Below are 20,730 nucleotides of genomic sequence, written 5' to 3'. Positions count from 1 at the left end.
CTCCCAACCAAGAGGGAGTAAGTGGGGCAAGAGTAGGGCAGGTAAAGGAGATGCCTCGTCTCCGAATTCTGATGGGAAAGGGCCAGGACTTAAAAGGTGGAGGATTTAGGCAGGAAAGGGAAGAGAGGAGAAGTAAGTCTGTAGCTAGGATGCCTTCTTTCCTACTGGAGTTCCATTCTTCTTTTTTTTTTTTAAATACTTCAGCTAAGAATTTGACAATAACAGGCTATTTTAACAAATAGCCATCTTTGGACTATGTTTTACATACAATGTAAACAAAAATAGTGCTACTAAGTTACAATACTGTTGTTATGTTTATCCTTTTGGGTGATATATTTAGGAAGCTAAATTCCTAAATATTGAGTCTAAGAAATAAATTTAGATGCAGTCCATTTAGTATGATATATTTGACTAATGATGTTTCAAATTAAATTTAAGTTTCAACTATACCTGAGAATTACTATGATCTCTTTCTCCCTACTATTGCCCAGCAATCAATTATCACAGCTAATGAAGACTTTACTATATTTGAAAATTCAGATGGTTAATGGGTACAAAAATCCAGCTAGATGGAAGTAACAGGATCTAGTGTTTGGTGGCACAACAGAGCAACTATAGTTAACAATAATTTATTACATATTTCAAAATAACTAAAAAAGTGGAATTGGAATGTTCCTAACATAAATAAATGATAAATGCCTGAGTTAATGGATAGCCCAGTTACCCTGATTTGATCATCACACATTGTATGCTTGTATAAAAATATCACATGTACCCTATAAACATGTACAACTATTATTTACCCATAATTAAAAAGAAAAAAAATGTTCAAAAAGAAAACAAAAGATTATTGAAAAGCTTTAGTTTCATACTGTAAGTTTTAGATGGAAAAAATTTTACACTAAGAAATTTTGATTACAGAATGATGGAATATATACATTCCATCTAAAATAATTTCATGCAGGAATGTCTACTGTTATGAAACTATGGACCAAAACTAGAACTCTGCAATATAAACACAGCTTTTTTTCTCCTGACTTTTAGTGAGATCCTGCCTAGGTCTACCTGGCAAGAAACAGAAGCTTAAGAACCTTACCCAATGGCAGGTTCAAGCATGATGAACTGCTACATCAGTTCACAACAGGTAAAACAATATTCTACTCCAAAACTCCACATTCTCAAAGTTGTAAGTTAAAAGTATTATTTACCTTAAAGACCTAAAATCTATCAATTCTCTATGTGGAATACATTAACCAAAACTTAGAACTACTTTGAAACAACAGAATTTTTTTCAGAAATTCAGAATCTTCTTTAAAAAAATATTTAAGAAATTTAAAAAACCTTTTTTAAAGACGATTCTGAAGTATAGTCAGAAGTACAGGCAGAAAATGGAAAATGGAAGTACAGGTAGATCCCTCAAGTCATATCACTCCTTCTTATACTACAGACAGAAGGGATGGAAGTGGCTTTCATTTCACATACACGGAAAAGGAAGACTGGATGGGAAAACGAAAGTCACAGAAATTTTCAATGATTATTGGGCTTTAACGATTACCTGTCATTATTTATTTATAATATTTAACGTGTATTATTATGACAGTTATATACAGATGAAGAAGCGATAAGGGACATTATGTTAAAGCATTAGGAGTGTTAATTAGCTAGTGCCTAGTTGGAATATGTAACCAATGTTTAGAATTGTCAGTTGGTGCTTACTGGAATATTAAACTTGAGTAAAATTTTTCAAGTACCAAAATACAACTAACAGCAAAACAAACTTAAGGAAAAAAACTGCTGTGGGGTCCAATTAGGAAAGTACATAGGTTAGACTCAGAGCTTAATTGTTAGCAAGTAGGTTAAAATTCCTCCGGTCCAATCTTTATGAGACTCTCTTCTTCAATATCCATGACAGAGAATCATCCACTCTGTGTTTTGAATTTCCCAAGGCAGGGAGTCACTAGTTCCCTGAAAGATGTCTATTATTTCATTGCTAGAAAGCTTTAATTATTGGGAGCTCATTCTGACTTCTTACAGTTTTATTTGTAGGTCCTAATCATTACCTTAAAGCAAAAGTAAATAAATCTTCACTATGTTCCACATAAAAGCCTTTCAAATAGATATGCAGAATAATATTTGAATACATATTTGAATAAAATTTGAATACATTGAAATATATTAAATGTGCACATTCAAGCAACGGTTCAAAAAAAATAAATGAGAAATAAGTCCTTAGAATAACATTCACAGAATGTCATTTAAGTCATACTAGAGGAAGCAAGGAAATTCAGTTAACAATTATTGGTTTAAAATATTATAAGTATCATTAATTAAAGAAACCAACATTTTAAAAGAGTTTTAAATTTTTTCAGTCTTTCAGGTACAATCTTCATGGTTTTTGTCACACTCACAAAATTTACCACTATTTAAGTAATACTTTCACTTAAATTAACTCAATTCTTATAATAAATAAAGTCTTTTTTTGTTTTTTTGTTTTTTTGAGACACAGTCTCCCTCTGTTGCCCAGACTGGAGTACAATGGCGCGATCTCAGCTCACTGCAACCTCTGCCTTCCAGGTTCAGGTGATTCTCCTGCCTCAGCCTCCCAGGTAGCTGGGATTACAGGTGCCCACCACCACACCTGGCTAATTTTTGTATTTTTAGTAGAGACGGGGTTTCACTGTGTTAGCCAAGCTGGTTTCAAACTCCTGAACTCAAGTGATCTACCAGAGTCGGCCTCACAAAGAGCTGGGATTACAGGCATGAGCCACCGTGCCCAGCCAATAAAGCATTTTAAAAGAAATCTTTATACTGTGGCTACAAATGGAAAACCATTATCTACTTGCCATAAATAGAAACTAAGATTAAAATATAATTCCTATATGCCAGTGTATTATCATGCCACAAACAAATAGTAGTATGAATTTCACCCTCTGGGGGAAAATGGTTTAAAATGTCTACTATTGACTTATTTTTGGAAACATATGAATGCATTATAAACTTCTTAAAGCATTTCACAGAATTTTGAAGATGAAAGGCTTTTGAACTGAAAAAGGTTAAAATCAGTAGGAGTCAGAAAGATTTTAATTCTGCCACTTAGGAGCTATATGTCCTTACTCTGGCTAAGCCTCAATTTCCACATCTGTAAAAGAGATTTTTAAAAGTACCTTCCTCATAGGGTGTTAGACAAATGAAACGATGCAGTGCTATGTATGTAGTGAGTCACAAATGCATGTTAGCCACTAGTAGCAGTATTACTGCTATTATTATTATTTCTGTAGTTTGAGAAAATGTCAAATATTATCCATCTTCATATAGACCATTTTACGTGGCTTAGAAATCTTAGCCCCAGATCTTAGCCTTAGATCATAGCTCACTTCAGCGTTGAACTCCTGGGCTCAGGTGATCCTCCCACCTCAGCCTCTCGAGTAGCTGGGGCTACACGTGCACACCACTATACCCGGCTAATTTTTTTATTTTTTTGTAGAGACGAAGTCTCACTATGTTGCCCAAGCTGGTCTTAATACTTAAAGATATTGCATTACATCAATCATATAATACAAACTACATTAATATATTTACTTCCTAGTATATTACTCAATTTCTTGGGCTACTTGGAATATAATATACTTCAACATCCAAAAGAGCATTTCCATTTTTACCTATACAGGAAAGTATAGTTATGCTTTATGAAGTCACTTACCCCAATCTACCACAGACATTAATGGGAGCTATATCAAAAATACATAGTATACATTCATATTTTACATAGCTTTTATAAAATCTTTATGTTAATTTAGAGAATTTTACAGTAGAATACTTACAAATTTAGCTTTGCAAAGCTCTCTTGTGCATTATGCTTTTCTCGCTCATATGCACTTTCAACTTCTTTGAATTCATTCTTGATCATTTCCAAATCAGCAACAGCTCCTGCTTGACTGGCCTTTTCTACTTGCAAAGCTCCTTCAAGGTCTCGAATCCGTAACTACCAGATGACAGACAAGTAATTAAATCAAGCTAAGAAATGCTAGCATCAATCTTAAATTGAGTAGAATACTTTGACAGTAACAGATTATCATTCATCCAAGCACTTCTTTCTGTTTTGGCTTAAAAAAGAAAAATAAACAAACAAAAGACAGTTTATTCCCTTTCTCAATATGTTTAAATAAAAAGAGAAAGAGTGGAAGAATGAAGACAAGAGTTAACTGTGTTATGAAAGATAGGCTGGTACAATATAACCTATTCTATCAAAGAAAAATAGATATATAGATACAACTCAATCTAAATTTTCAAAGTTTCAAAATTTTACCTACTAATCCATTCAGATACTTCTTTTATAAAATATAATAAATTAAATGTTTGGGTTTTTTAAGAGACAAGGTCTCACTTTGTTACCCAGGCTGAAGTGCAGTAGTGTGATCATAGCTCACTATAGCCTTGAATTCCTGGGCTCAAGTGATCCTCCCACCTCAGCTTCTCAAGTAGCTGGGACTACAGGTACACGCCATCATACCCAGTTAATTTTTTTTACTTTTTGTAGAGATGGGGTCTTGCTATGTTGCCCGGGCTGATCTTGAACTGCTAGCTTCAAGTGATCCTCCCACCTTAGCCTCCCAAAGCACTGAGATGACAGGCATAAGCCACCGCTCCTGGCCTGGTTTTTGAAAACTAAAGGGAAGTATTCTTCCTCTCTTATAAGAAACATTATAACATGAGTATCTCTATAAGCCTAAGAAATTTAATAGATCTTTTTATTCTTATATATAGATTATAACGGATTTCTTACTATAGAAAAGTGATGTTCTTACTGTCAAACAATACTATTTGACTGAAATATTTATGGTTATAGTGATTTGATATCTGGGATTCACTTCAAAATAGTCTGGAGGCAGCCGGCGCCTGTAGTCCCAGCTACTCAGAAGGCTGAGGAGGAAGATCCCTTGAGCCAGGGAGTCCGAAGCTGCAGTGGGCCATGATTGCACCACTGCACTCCAGCCTGGTTAACAGTGAGACCTTCCCTCAAAATAAAAAATAAAAAAAAATTTTAAAGCTGAAAGTGGAAGAATTCTAGGAGGTAAGAGATAAAAACCATTGACATGAGGTAAGTATTGAAGCCGGGCGATGGGTATGTGGGAAGTTCATTTTACTATTTCACTTTGCATACACTTGAAATTCTACATAAAAAGACATTTTAAAACTATATTTCCAGGCCGAGGTGGGCAAATCACCTGAGGTTGGGAGTTCAAGACTAGACTGACCAACATGGAGAAACTCCGTCTCTACTAAAAAAATACAAAATTAGTCGGGCGTGGTGGTGCATGCCTGTAATCCCAGCCACTAGGAAGGCTGAGGCCGGAGAATCACTTGAATCTGGGAGGCGGAGGTTGCGGTGAGCCGAGATCGCGCCACTGCACTCCAGCCTGAGCAACAAGAGCGACACTTCGTCTCAAAAAAAAAAAAGAAAAAAAAAAAAAACTATATTCCCTGTGTCCACCAACCATAGGATGAATAAACAAGTTCATTCCAACAAAACAATTATATATAGCTGTAAAAAGGCTACAAAACAACTCGTGCGTGTGTGTGTGTGTGTGTGTGTGTGTGTGTGCGTGTGTGTAAATTTAAGGGCCTACAGGCCAAGCACAGTGGCTCATGCCTATAACCCCAACCCTCTGGGAGACTGAGGCGAGCGGATCATTTGAGCTCAAGAGATTGAGACCAGCTTGGGAAACATGGTAAAACCCCATGTCTACAAAAATTACAAAAATTAGCTGGGAGTGGTGTCATGCGCTTGTAGTGCCAGCTACTTGGGGGACAGAGGTAGGCAGATCACTTGAGCTGGGGAAGTCAAGGCTGTAGTGAGCCAAGATCGCACCACTGCACGCCAGCCTGGGTGACAGAGCAAGACCCTGTCTCAAAAATAAATAAAGATGTAAAAGAGCAGTTTTGTTACATGGATATATTGCATAGTGGTGAAGTCTGGGTTTTTAGTGTAACCAACACCCAATAGTTTACACTGTACCCATTGAGTATCCCTTAACTCCATTTCCAGCCTCCCACCCTTTTGAGTCTCCAGTGACCATTAATCTACATTCTATGTCCATATGTAAACATTATTTAGCTCCCAATTCTAAGTGAGAACGTGGTATTTGACTGTGTCTGCGTTGTTTCGCTTAAGATTATGGCCTCCAGTTCCATCCATGTTGCTGTAAAATAGACGAGTTTATTCTTTTTTCAAAACAACTATTAAAAATTATGTAGTTCTCCACATAGTGTTCAAGAACAATGTATTGCTGATATATGTTGAAAATAGCAGGTTCCACATCAGTGTATATAGTATGCTACATTTGGGGTAAATAAGTGAAAAAGAATAAAAATAAGCAGGCAGGAAGGTAGAGGAATGGGAAGGACAAGAATGAAAGCAAGAACTCTCAATCCAATATTGTTTTAATTTTTGAACTCTGTGGATAGTTTACCTTTGCAGAAAATAAAGTTTAAAAGAAAAAGAGTTTTTTAGAAAATAGTTTAAAGAAGGGGTGGGGAGAGAAAAAAAACGCTTCACATTAGTCAGAAAATGGGTTTTAGAACCATAAAACTTGGGTTTGACGCTGTCCAAACATGACAGATATTAGAATAAAACAAACCAACAAAACTCGGGCTGAATCCCAGATCTACAAAATTAACTAATGTGACTTTGGGCATATTACTAAAACTCCAAATACTTGAGGCTTCTCATCTATAAATAGTGAATAATAATAACGTCATCTAGACTATCTACTTGGCGGGGTGGCTACAAGGATCTAATGAAGCAATTTGTTGTTGTTGTTGTTGTTGTTGTTGAGATGGAGTCTCGCCGTGTCCCCCAGGCTGGAGTGCAGTGGTGTGATCTCGGCAGTCTGCAACCTCCACCTCCTAGGTTCAAGCGATTCCCCTGACTCAGCCCCCTGAGTAGCTGAGATTATAGGTGCCTGCCACCACGCCCAGCTAATTTTGGTATTTTTTTTTAATAGAGACGGGGTTTCATCATGTTGGCCAGCCTGGTCTCGAACTCCTGACCTCCAGTGATCTGCCTGCCTCAGCCTCCCAAAGTGCTGGGATTACAGGTGTGAGCCACCGTGCCTGACTGGCAATGTTTATTTAACCAATATTTATTAAGTACTTAATACATGCCAGTCAATATCCTAATGCTCAAGATATATACAATAATCATTAAACTACACAGTCTTAGCTCTTGAGGAGCTCATAGGCTTTAAGAGAACATAGACTGCAAAATGATATGGTATATCCTTCCTGTGACAGAGGTATGCACAAAGGTCCTGAATTCAGAGAAAAGTTATGGAACTCTGTGTGAGGCAAGCCTCATAGGAATGGCAACACACAACCTGAGTTAGGAAAGATAAACTCACCAGGAAACAAAGCCTAAGACGCCATGAAAATGTTTCAACATTAATCCATAAAAATGATAATAACCAGAATTCTTTCTAATTATCCAAAATTTCTGGAATAATTGAAATGTTTATTCTTTTTTCAGGGGGGAGAGGGAGGTGGGGACAGAGTTTCACTCTGTCACCCAGGCTAGAGTGCAGTGGCACGATCTCAGCTCACTGCAACTTCCACCTCCCAGGCTCAAGCAATTCTCATGCCTCAGCCTCCAGTGTAGCTGGGACTACAGGCATGCGTCACTACACCCAGCTAATTTTTGTATTTTTAGCAGAGACAGGGTTTCGCCACATTGGCCAGACTGGTCTGGAATTCCTGGCCTCAAGTGATCCGCCCGCCTCAGCCTCCCGAAGTGCTGGGATTACAGGTGTGAGCCACTGCACCTGGCATGAAATGTTTATTCTTACACTAAAGTAAGGAAGTAAAATAGATAGGTAGATACAACTCGATTTAAATTTTGTAATTGTACCCCTTAAATTCTATTTTTCTTTGATATTATGTCTAAATCCAATGTTTGTAAGTCAAATAGTAAATCTGGGAAATATTTTCTTCTTGTCTACATTGCTACCTTCTTTTAGAAAATAAGCACCCTCAATCACAAATGGTAAACCAATCAATTGAAAGAAAATCAGACTACAAAATAACAAATTTGAGTCAGCTCTTTTAAGTCTGCTTTCTCATTTTTATGCCAAAGTATACAAACAAACTTAATAACAGATCTCAAATACATATTCAACAGTAGTTTATAAGATGGTGATTAGTTACAGCTACTTAGTACTCTCCATCAAACTACTCCGAAACTGAATGGTTTTAGATGTACCTCATTGAAAATATTTGTAAATATTTATAGATTTATGATTCAAATAAAAACTTTTCATTTTTTCTAAGTCATAGCACTGAGATATCAAATATTAATTTTAAATCATATAAGTAAAAAATAGGTAATAATTTTCATATTTATAGTAATGAACTATATATTCCCAGGGATATATCACAACTACAATGAAAAACCTAACTTTGAAATTATGTTTTTTTCATGAATTTAAAACTTCAGCCTATTAGTAAAAAGTCAAAAAACAGCATGTTAAGATGCTGATGAGGCTGCTGAGAAAAGGAAATGTTTATATATTGTTGGTGGGAATGTAAATTAGTTCCGCCATTGTGGAAAGTGAAATGGAGATTTCTCAAAGAACTTAGAACTACCATTTGACCCAGCAATCCCATTACTGGGTACATATCCAAAAGAAAATAAATCATTCTACCAAAAAAACACATGCACTTTTATGTTCATCACAGCACTATTCACAATACCAAAGACATGGAATCAACGCAGGTGCTCATCAATCAACGATGGATTGGATAAAGAAAATGTGGTACATATACACTATGGATTACTATGCAGCCACAAAAAAGAACAAAATCATGTCCTGTGCTGCAACATGGATGCAGCTGGAAGCCCTTATCCTAAGCAAATTAACACAGGAACAGAAAACCAAATACCGCATATTCTCACTTATAAGTAGAAGCTAAACACTGGATAACTGTGGACATAAAGATGACAGCAATATACACTGGGGACTACTAGAGGGAAGAGGGCAGGAAGGGGGTAAGAGTTGAAACATTAACGATTGGGTACTATACTCAATACCTGGCTGACAAAATCAATCATGCACCAAACCTTAGCATTAGGCAATATATGCAGGTAACAAACCACACATATACCCCCAGAATCTAAAATAAAAGCTGAAATCATAAAAAGAAACAAAAAAAAGAAAAGAAAAGAAAAGAAAAAGAAAACTTCAGTCTTATTACTTATTGATGCCATTCTGGGGACCTGATCTTAAAGAAAAGTATACAAGTTTGCTTTAGCAGACATGCTCGAATATAAGGATCTGAGAATTTTAGGTAAAAAGAACATTTCATTAAAGACAAAAGTAAAAACATAAATTTTAATCAAAATCTTTACAAATATAGTTGCATCTTGCATTAGGAGTTATTTAAACAAGAAGGTAAAACACTATAAATTGTATTAATTAAAATAAGATAGGAAAAAAGTCTAAGTCTTTTAAAATGTAAATTAAGTAACTTAGACATATTAAAAGCAGTAGCTTTTAATATAAGTAGCTTTTGATGTAGATATCAAATCTAAGTTTTAGAAAAATAACTCTGGTAACTAACACTGGCAAATAAAGTAAGGGAGTGGTGATAGGAGGTTGGGTGAAGAGATAATAAACACCTAAATCAAGGCAATAACTTTTTAAAGTCTAAATTAGTTTTAATCTATCTGCTTAAAGCTACTTTTCATTTACTGATTTTGGCAATCCCACCATCCTCCTTGATATGAAATTCAAGAGCACAAATAAAGTGAGATGATTTTCAAACTTGCTAAAGCCAAATAAGCTTAAAACTACTTTTTCTTCTGGAAATAAGTGTATATATTTTATTTTCATACAGTCTATTACATTTGTTCACAAAGTAGTGCTCAAACGTACTGGCCAGCTAAATAACATGAAATAAGAATATCATAACAGTTTATACTGAGAATCTAAGTTCATAAAGATACTTTCTACCTTCCTAGATTTAAGCAAACAAAAATACTATTATAGGTATATAATCTTCATTAAAATTAATCTCTTTAACAGAAGCATAAAAAAATACCATATTAGATTTTAAAGCATATTATCAAAATGCTGAGAAAACATTTAAGCAAAAAGTCATAATTGTCTATTAAATATTAAAATCAAAAAAGTAGCAGTTCCAACAAATCTCCTCCTACCTAATTTCCTTAACTTTCCTAACACTGGGAAACTGGCTGATCCAAGATAAGCTACCAGCAGGTGCTTCAGAGAATATAAAGAAAGGAACTGTTCACAAAAAAGCAGAATGACAAGAGTAAATGTACATTGTTCAGGTGACTTTGCATGACCATATCCTCAAAGGGCACTATGAACCTCTAAACTACTCCTCAAAGTCAACATGTTCAAAACTTACCATTGTCTCTCTTCAGACTTCAGAGTTTGACAGTCAACTGCATCTGCCTACTTTCACACATATTGCAGACCTTGGTGTTCTCTTCTATTGCTCTTCCCCTCACAATGCAAATTTGTTACCTAAAATCATGCATTCTCAGTTTGTCCCCTGTATCTTTCCAATCACTGCTATTACCAATTACCATAAACTGGCAACTTAAAATGACATAAATGTATTATCTTACAGTCTATCAGAAGTCTGAAATGGGTCTTCTGGTGCTAAAGTCACAGTGTCAGCAAGGCTCCATTCCTTCTGGAGACTCTAGGGAAGAAATCTTATCTTGCCTTTTCCAATTTCTAGAGGCCACCCACATTCCTGGGCTCATCGTGGCCTACTCTGATCTCTGCTTCTGTCATCACATCTCTGTCTCTGACTGTGACCCTCCTGCCAGGACTCTTATGATTACATCAGTCTCAATTAGATAAACTGGGACAAACTCCCATCTCAAGATCCTCAAATAAATCACATCTGCAAAGTCCTATCTGCCATGTAAGGTAACATATTCACAGGTTCTGAGGATAAGGACAGATGTGGACATCTTTGAGGGACTATTATTCTGACACAGGAGCCCTTCTTTCCATTGCTACAGTTATTGCCTTGATTCAGGTGTTCATCATCTCTTCAACCAGTCTCCTATCTCCACTCCCTTCCTTTATCTACCAATATGGTACCAGAGCCATTTTCTTAAACTTAGATTTCATATCTGTGTGTCCCAAAAGCTGCAGTGGCTTTCCACTGCTTTCAAAATAAGTCTAAGTTTCTTAGCATGAAAAAAGACTTTCATAATTAGTCTTCATCATGCCTTTCCACCATTATCTCCAAACTTTTCCCAAAGCTCTACCACTCAACAATGCAAGTATTTCTCAAAAGGAAACAAGTACATTCTTATTTAGTGGCTTTATCCAAGCAGTTGTTTAGAACAGTGGTCAGTAAACATTTTCTGTAAAGGGCCACAGAGTAAATATTTTAGTTTTTGTGGACCATAGGTCTGTCTCGACAAGCAGCCATAAACAATATGTAAACAAATGGGCGTGGCTATCTTCTAATAAAACTTTACAGAAACAGGCTGCAGGTTAGACTTGGCCCATGGGCAGTAGTGTGCCAACCCCTAATAAAATGTTCTGCTCTCACTTCTCTTAGAAATTCCTTCTCATGGCCGGGCGCGGTGGCTCAAGCCTGTAATCCCAGCACTTTGGGAGGCCGAGACGGGCGGATCACGAGGTCAGGAGATCGAGACCATCCTGGCTAACACCGTGAAACCCCGTCTCTACTAAAAATACAAAAAACTAGCCGGGCGAGGTGGCGGGCGCCTGTAGTCCCAGCTACTCCGGAGGCTGAGGCAGGAGAATGGCCTAAACCCGGGAGGCGGAGCTTGCAGTGAGCTGAGATCCGGCCACTGCACTCCAGCCCGGGCTACAGAGCAAGACTCCGTCTCAAAAAAAAAAAAAAAAAAAAAAAAGAAATTCCTTCTCATTCTCTAAGGCATAGCAAAAAGGATAGTTTCCTTAGGAGGCCTCCATTTAATTCCCCTCCCAGATTTAATCCTTTTCTTTATTATATTCCCATTGTATTTCAGTATTTTGTATATCTATGTAAGCATCTATATATCTGGAGATAGATATTTAGTATCTCTGGTAACGAAATGTAAGTTACAAAAGGAGTTCATTCATCTTTACACCTTCAGCTCTTAATACAGTGATATGCATAGGATATGCACTCAATAAATAACATGCATGTTTTTTCAATGTTCTCAAAAAGAAATTCATCCCACAGCTGTTGGGAAAAAGGACACTCTAATCCGCAAATTTCTTTGTAGACTGCCAGATAAGTTCTCTGTCACTACTACTCCACTCTGTCACTGTAGCACAAAAGCAGCTATGGACAAGACAAAACTTCACAAGAACAGACAGTGGGTGAGACCTGGTAGGCTGTAGTGTGCCAACTCCTCCACTAAGGTAGTATATCTCAACTGTATGCTAACCTTATATACAATAATGAGTGTCATCATAATATGTGACCCATTCTCAATGCACACCTTAGTTCTCTGAACATAGTGCTGTTTTTCCCAGCTGTTGTAACACAAATTAAGAAAATGCAGGCCAAAATATTTGTTTACATTTTACCTGAATAATTTCAGAATTAAATTTTGATTCCAAATGCGCTGCTCTTTCTGCTTCAATGTTTTCTTCTAATTTCCTCACTCTAAGAGTAGTTGCCTGAAAACAAAAGTTTAAATTCATGAACATTGGTATTTAAAGAAGATATGGATCACTACAGTCCAGAATGATAATTAACACTTTAGATTAGTGGACCTGCAGCCTCATTTCTTTTTCTTTGCAAGAACGCAATGTAAAATTCACACTCAGGAAGAATGTGCCAGAGCTTGCTTTTTTTTCTTTACACTTTATTGAGGTATAACTTATATATAATAAGCTACACACAGTGAAAATATACTTTTTGATAAATTTTTATACACACACACAAACACGTACACATCCATTAAATCACTGCGACAATCAATATAGGAAACATTTCCATCACTCTTAAAAGATACCTTATGTCTCTTGGTAATGCCTTCCTCCAGCCCTCACCACCCCACCACATATCCAAGTAATCACGAATCTACTTTTTGTCACTATAGAGCAGTTCGTATTTTCTGGAGTTGTATATAAACTGAATCATATATTATGCTTTCTATTGCCGGGCTTCTTTCCCCTTACATAATTATTTTGACACCTATCCATGTGGTTGTATGCATCAACAGTTCATTCATTCTCATTGTTAAATATTGTTCCATTTTGTTAATAGACCACAACTGGTTTATCTGTTCACCTACTGATGGACATTTGAGTTGTTTCCAGTTTAGGCAATTACAAATAAAACTACTATGAGCATTTGCGAGCAAGACTTTGTAAAGACACATACTTTCATTTCTCTGGGGTAAACAATGAAGAATGCAATGAATGGGTCAAATGATAGGTGCATATTGAATTTTTTTTTTTCTTTTCTTTTTTTTGAGACGAGTCTCGCTCTGTCGCCTAGGTTGGAGTGCAGTGGCGCCATCTAGGCTCACTGCAAGCTCTGCCTCCCAGGTTCACACCATTCTCCTGCCTCAGCCTGCTGAGTAGCTGGGACTACAGGCACCCGCCACCACGCCCGGCTAATTTTTTGTATTTTTAGTAGAGATGGGATTTCACTGTGTTAGCCAGGATGGTCTCAATCTCCTGACCTCATGATCCGCCCGCCTCGGCCTCCCAAAGTGCTGGGACTACAGGCGTGAGCCACCGGACCCAGCCATATTGAATATTTTAAGAAACTGCCACACTGTTTTCCAAAGTGACAGTGCCAACTTACATTCCTAACAGCAATATATGAAATTTTCCTTTGTTCCACATCCTCACCAACACTTGGCATGATCATTTTTTGTTTTTGGTTTCTTGAGGTTTTACAGACAATCAAATAGGCATGTAGTAGTTACCTCATTTTAGTTTTAATTTGCATTTCCCCAATGACTAATGACACTGAGCATCTTTTCATGTACCTATTTGCCAACTGTGTATCTTCTTTGATGAAGTATATGTTCAAATATTTTCACCATTTTTTAATTGGGCTGTTTATTTTCATATTACTGAGCTTTAAAAAGTTCATTATACAATCTGAAAACATGTCCTTTGTTAGATATATGATTTTCAAATATTTTCTCCCAGTCTACGTCCTGTCTTTTCATTCTCTTAACAGTATCACTTGCAAAGCAAAGCAAAATTTCCATATGATGAAGTCTAATTTATCAGTTTCTCAGGCAAGAGTCAGTTTCTGGCCAGAGCAGAAGTCAAGATCTTTATTTTTGAATACAATTTCTGTTGAGAAAATGCAACCCTGGGAAGTAGCGGATTACTAGCCCCAAAGAGAGAATTGGTCATGACCAACAATCTGTTGGGGGTAGAAAAACAGAACTATGGGAACACCCAGCATGGCTCAAGATAACGGTAGCAAAGAAAAGTCATGCCTAGAGTCCTGTCTGTCAATGGGGCAGTTCAATGGGGACAGAGAAAGGCATTACTAATTTGCTTTCCCTTCCTAGATGAAATGTGGGAAAAAAAATAAATTAGTATTTATTATATTAACTAAACCATTTTGCCTAAGCCAAGTTTTTTTAAATGTTCAACTTGATTAATCTGATTTTCCTTCTCTTCCACCATTTCTTTTTGTTTACAGACAAAGATGGTAATGGATCACAATGAAAAGAAGTATAAATAAAAACTGAATAATCCACAAACTAATCAAGCAGTCTATGAATAACTAAGAAATGACTATACTTCTTTCTGGGCAAATCATTCCCATAATGATTATCATAATGCAGAGCATAAACACAAACATCCCTTCTTCTCTAGAGGCCTTTGTAGATGCACCTAGTTCTGACAGCCTTCACAGTCATGGAATAATCCTGCTTTGGGATATAATCACTCTGTGTTTTGCAAACATGAAATGCACAAAATATTCTTTTACAATGAACTATTTGCTTTATTTAGATTCTACAACCTATTAAAAATATTTCTTAATGAGCTATTATACTAGAAAATAGTTTTGTTTTTTTTTACAGGAAGCAATAATTCCAAATATGATCCTTTTGGGTCTCAAGATAATTTAAATCCAAAGGATAAAATAATACTTTGAGTAAAATCTGACATTTATAACTTACGCTACTTGAGTATTTAAAAATAACAGGCATTCTGCTGAAAGGTGAAACTAGTAAATATTCACAGTTTTATCTGAAGACTCAAAACACCCTGAAAACCAGTAAATGAGGACATTTGGATATTTGATGTAACTAAGGAATTATTATTACTTTTTTAGGTGTGATAATGATTAGTATTTTTTTAAACCCCTATCTTTGGGCCAGGCACAGTGGCCCCCATCACTTTGGGAAGCTGAGGACTGCTTGGGGCCAAGAGTTTGAGACCAGCCTGGGCAACAGAGAAAGATTCCATGTCTACAAAAAAATTAACTAAATAAATTTTTTTAATTAATAAATAAAATAAACCCTTATCTTTTAAAAAATACATACTAAAGTGTTCAGGGATGAAACTATATAATGTCTAGATATGGTTTTAAATAATCAACCCAGGAGTTAGGGGTGAGGGTTGGTGTTCATAAAATAAGATTGGTCATAAGCTGATAACTGTTGAAGCTAAATGATAGGCACATGGGGGTTCACTGCAATATTCTTTCTACTTTCATGTATGTGTGAAATTTTCCATATTGAGAAACATTTTTTAAACAACAAAAGCAAAATTATTAAGGTTAAGGGGGAAGTATGGCAATGGTATCATTATTTACCCAATTAACAAAATTAGGCCAGGCACAGTGGCTCACACTTGTAATCCCTGCACTTCGGAAGGCCAACTCGGGCAGATCACTTGAGCCCAGGAGCCCAAGGCCAGCCTGGGCAACATGATGAAGCCCCAACTCTACAAACAAAAAAAAATACAAAAATTAGTCAGGCATTGTGGTGCGCACCTGTAGTCCCACCTACTTGGGAGGCTGAGGTGGGAGGATCTCTTGAGCCCAGGAAGTCAAGGCTGCAGTGAGCTGTCATCGTGCCACTGCACTCCAACCCAGGCAACAGGAATGAGACCCTGTCTAAAAAATTATAAGTTTAATATTTTGACAATGACAACAACAAAAAAACATTAGAATGAATTATTTCATGACTAAACAGAAAAAGTAAATGGGAAGGGGGAGTTTAACTCAATCTATTCCTATCTATATTGCTGACGTGATAAAATATTCCCCGCATAGTCACTTTTTTCCCACCCTTCTCAAAAAATGTTTCCAGAGAATACCAGTTCCACAGGATGTTGTTAGCTATTATATAAAAAAGCAATTTCATCATCAGAAGCATGTGAGAAACACAAGATTAAAACCAAACAATTTTCCTTACTAAAGACTTCTCAAAACGTTAACATGACAATCTTGAAAAAGAAGAGTAAAGATGGAAGACATATGTCATAAATGCAAATCTCACTACAAAGCTTCAGTGATCAGTCGAGCATGGTGGCTCATGCCTGTAACTCCAGCATTTTGGGAGGCTGAGGCCGGCAGACAGGTTGAGCCCAGGAGTTCAAGACCAGCCTGGGCAACATGGTGAAACCCTGTCTCTATCAAAACAAAAAGAAAAAACAAAAATTAGCCAAGTGTGGTGTTGGCCACCTACAATCCCAGCTACAAGGGAGGCTTAAGGTGAGAGAATGGCTTGAGCCTGGGAGGCAAAGGTTGCAGTAAGCAAAGACTGAGCCACTGTACTTCAACCTGGATGACAGAGCCAGACTCTGTCTCAAAAAAAAAAAAAAAGCTACAATAATCAAAACAATGTGGTACCAGCAAAAGGATAGACATATAGATTCATATAGATCCACTGAAAGGAACTGACAGTCCAGAAATAAACTCATGATTGGGTGGTCAATTTATTTTTGACAATGGTGCCATGACTACTCAATGGAAAAGATTCTTTTCATTAAATAATGTTGAGACAATTGGATATACGTAGGCAAAAGAATAAATTTGGATCCCATACCTCATATCATATACAAAAATAAATTCTAAATGGATCAATGACCTAAATATATGAGCTAAAAACCATAAAACTCTTAGAAGAAAACATAGGGGTAAATCTTCATAGTCTAGGCAACACAGTGAAACCTTGCCTCTACAAAAAAACAAACAAAATTAGCCAGGTGTGGTGAGGGACACTTATGGTCCCAGCTACTTGGGAGGCTAAAGTGGAAAGGAAGGCTTGGGTCCAGGAGGTTGAGACTTCAGTGAGCTGAGATCATGCCACTGCACTCCAGCCTGGGCAACAAAGCAAGACCCTGTCTCAAAAAAAAACCCAAAAACCTTCATGACCTTAGATTTGGCAATGGATTCTTAGATAGTAAAGCACAAGCATGCATAAATAAATAAATAAATAAATAAATAAATAACATTAAAAACTTATCACAACACTATTCAAAATAGCAAAGATACGGAATCAACTTATGTATCCATCAACAAATGAATTAAGAAAGTGGGTTATATATGCACACAATGGAATACTAGTTGGCCATAAAAAAAGAATGAAGTCCTGTCGTGTGCAGCAATATGAATGGAACTAGAGGTCATTATGTTAAGTAAAATAAGCCAGGTACAGAAAAACAAATACCACATGTTCTCACTCATATGTGAGAGCTAAAAAAGTTAATCTCAGCTGGGCATGGAGGCTCATGCCTGTAATCCTAGCACTTTGGAAGGTTAAGGTGAGAGGATTGCTTGAGCTTAGGAGTTCAAGACCAGTCTGAGCAAAATCTCTATAAAAAAGTGAGACCCCATCTCTATTAAATAAAAAAAAAAAAGTATAGGCCAGGTGCGGTGGCTCACACCTGTAATCCCAGCACTTTGGGAGGCCAAGGCGAGTGGATCACCTGAGGTCAGGAGTTCAAGACCAGCCTGGCCAACATGGTGAAACCCCGTCTCTACTAAAAATACAAAAATTAGCTGGGCCCTGTGGCAGGCACCTGTAATCCCAGCTACTCAGGAGGCTGAGGCAGGAGAATCACTTGAACCCGGGAGGCAGAAGGTGCAGTGAGTGGAGATCGTGCCACTACACTCCAGCCTGGGTGACAGACTGAGACTTCATCTCAAAGAAAAAAAAAAAAATACATATATAATATATATATATAATTTTAAAAGTTAGTCTCAAGGAGGTAGAGAGTAGAATGATAGTTAGGATAGTTATCAGAGGCTGGAAAGGGTGTCGGGGTGTGGGTGGCAGGGCAGAGAGATTGACTAATGGGTACAAACATACAGTTAGATAGAAGGAATAAGTTCTAACGTTCGACAGCAGAGTAGGATGACTATAGTTAACAACAATGTATTGTATATTTCAAAATAGCTGGAAGAGAGATCTTGAAATATTCCCAACACATAGAAATGATCAATGTTCAAGATGATGGACAGCCTAACTACTGACTTGATAATTTCATTCTATGCACATAACAAAATATCACATGAACCCCATAAATATGTATACATTTTATGTAACAATATAAAATTAAAACTAAAAGACAAAAAACTTATGTGTATCAAAGGACTTTATTAGGAAAATGAAAAGATAACCTAAAGAATGGGAAAAATATACTTACAAATCATATATCTGAGCATGGTCTAGTATACAGAATAAAAAAAGAACTCATACGATAAAAAGACAACTCAAAATATGAGTATAGGACTTAGATGTTTGTCTAAAAAAGATATGTAAATGACCAATAACTACATGAAATGATGCTCAACACTATTAGTCATTGGGGAAATGAAAATTAAAAACACGAAGAGATACCTTCACACCCACTAGATGGCTATAATTTAAATAACAGAAAATATTGGAAAAATATTGGAAAACCTGAAAACCTCATATATTACTCATACGAACGTAAAATGGTTTGGCTGCTGTGGAAAACAGCTTGGCAGCTGCTCAAAAAAATTAAACATAGAGTTACCATATGACCCAGCAATTCCAGTCCCATATATTTACCCAAGAGAAATGAAAATAGGTTCAAAAAATTATGCACAAAAGTTTATAGCAGCATTTTTCAGAATAGCCAAAGGTGGAATGCACCCAAATGTCCATCAACCGATGAATGAACAAACAAGATGTTGTGAATCCATACAATGGAATATTATCCAGCAAGAAAACGGAATGAAGTACCAATAAATGTGATACCATGGATTAACCTTGAAGACATATATAAAAGAGTAAAAGAAGTCAAATACAAAAGACCACATCCTGTATGATTTCATTTATAAGAACTGTCCAAAAGATGCAAATCCGGAGACAAAAAGTATATTAAGTGGTTGCAGGAGGATAGGGGAGAAGAAGAGACAGAAAGGGCAGTAATTGCTAATGAATATGAAGTTTCTTAGTGGGGTGATGAAAATGCTCTGGAATTAGATAGTGGTAATAGTTGCATAGTGTAGTGAATATATTAAAAGCATTGAATTGTATACTTTTAAAGGGTGAGTTTTATGATATGTGAACTATATCTTAATTAAAAAATAAAGAATCTCTGACTTGAATGTCCGGAAGGGACAGCTCCCAACTTAAGCTTCTGATTCTCATTGTGGAAAAAAAGTTATTTCTAAATGCTGACTTTGAATCCCTAGAACAAGGGTCCCCCAGAAGTTGTAGGTACAAAGCATGATGCATACTGTAGCAGAGAAATTCTTATGTTTAGCCCACACCAGAATGAGCATTATCCTAAGGGGGCCCAATGCTAATTTTTTCTTTAAAAAAACTTACACTCCACAGGATAAAGTTCTTGCCCTTAAAGAACTGAAGTCAGTTTTCTCAGTACCCAGTATACTCATTTTAGTTTCTGTAAGTCAGAAAAAAGTCCAGCCTATCACAAGGAAATAGCCCATAGGATTGAGAATAAATGATTTTAAAAGCTAGTAAAGGAACAAAACTCACAAACCACCACTAAAGAACTTACTCATGTAACCAAACACCACTTGTTTCCCAAAAACCTATGGAAATAAAAATTTTTTAAAAAGCAAGTAAAGGGCACAGAGAGAAAAGAAACCAGGATAACAATGTTAAAATATTTTCTCAGATTCCAAAAAGCATATATGTTTCTCTATCAAAATGATAGTCATATATTTTGTTAAAATGCAGAATATTCAGTGATTCTGTAATGAATCAACAATTCAAGTTTTCACTTCTTGTATATATATTAATTAGTTAATTAATGATCTGGTTTTCACTCCAAAAATCAAGAAGTTCTGTTTTTCCTGCTTAGAGTAAAACACAGGGGGTCGAAATAATCAACTGGAGATCACGTAGTTATTTTCACAGCTTCTCACTTTAAATGAAATGTCAGAAAATTATAAGATGCTTATTATTACGGAAACTATCAATTACTCAGTGAGGACAGCAAAAAATCTTCAAATCTTTAAACAAACTCTTTCCAAGAGGAGTTTGTTGATAGACGTAATTAAATTTAAACCTCTCAATAATTTTTTTAAATCTTCTAGTCCAATGAATTAATTCTCAAATCCAGCAGAGGGTGCCAGAGGAACATCAACATGCTGCTCAAAATAATTTTTTCCAATACCACCTAAGAGAACTAGTGTAACATTCATAAACTGTGTCACAGGCATTCAATCCTAACGTAATCAACAAAGAAAGGGCAGAAAGCAGAACAAAATTCTGGTTAAAATGCATATATATATGTA

General features: G+C 36.3%; 1 protein-coding gene across 8 annotated transcripts in view; it reads right to left on the bottom strand.

Annotated features, from left to right (window-relative positions):
• The window catches only part of LOC105489083 (coiled-coil domain containing 171), a 395,301-nt gene that overhangs the window by 302,594 nt on the left and 71,977 nt on the right, over positions 1-20,730 (bottom strand). For all 8 annotated transcript variants that reach the window (XR_011612600.1, XR_011612601.1, XM_071077821.1 and 5 more), the window contains 2 exons: positions 12,588-12,680; positions 3,822-3,982 (listed from right to left, as the gene is read on the bottom strand). Coding sequence is in view for 6 of the 8 variants with exons in the window: in XM_071077821.1 (XP_070933922.1) it covers positions 3,822-3,982; positions 12,588-12,680 (254 nt within the window). In the remaining 2 variants the exon portion in view is untranslated. The remainder of the gene's footprint in view (positions 1-3,821; positions 3,983-12,587; positions 12,681-20,730) is intronic.

The sequence above is a fragment of the Macaca nemestrina genome, chromosome 14 (genome assembly GCF_043159975.1).
Source record: "Macaca nemestrina isolate mMacNem1 chromosome 14, mMacNem.hap1, whole genome shotgun sequence".
Taxonomy (NCBI): Eukaryota; Metazoa; Chordata; class Mammalia; order Primates; family Cercopithecidae; genus Macaca; species Macaca nemestrina.
The sequence above is the reverse complement of the archived record's forward strand: the minus strand, read 5'-3'. Positions and strand labels throughout refer to the sequence as shown.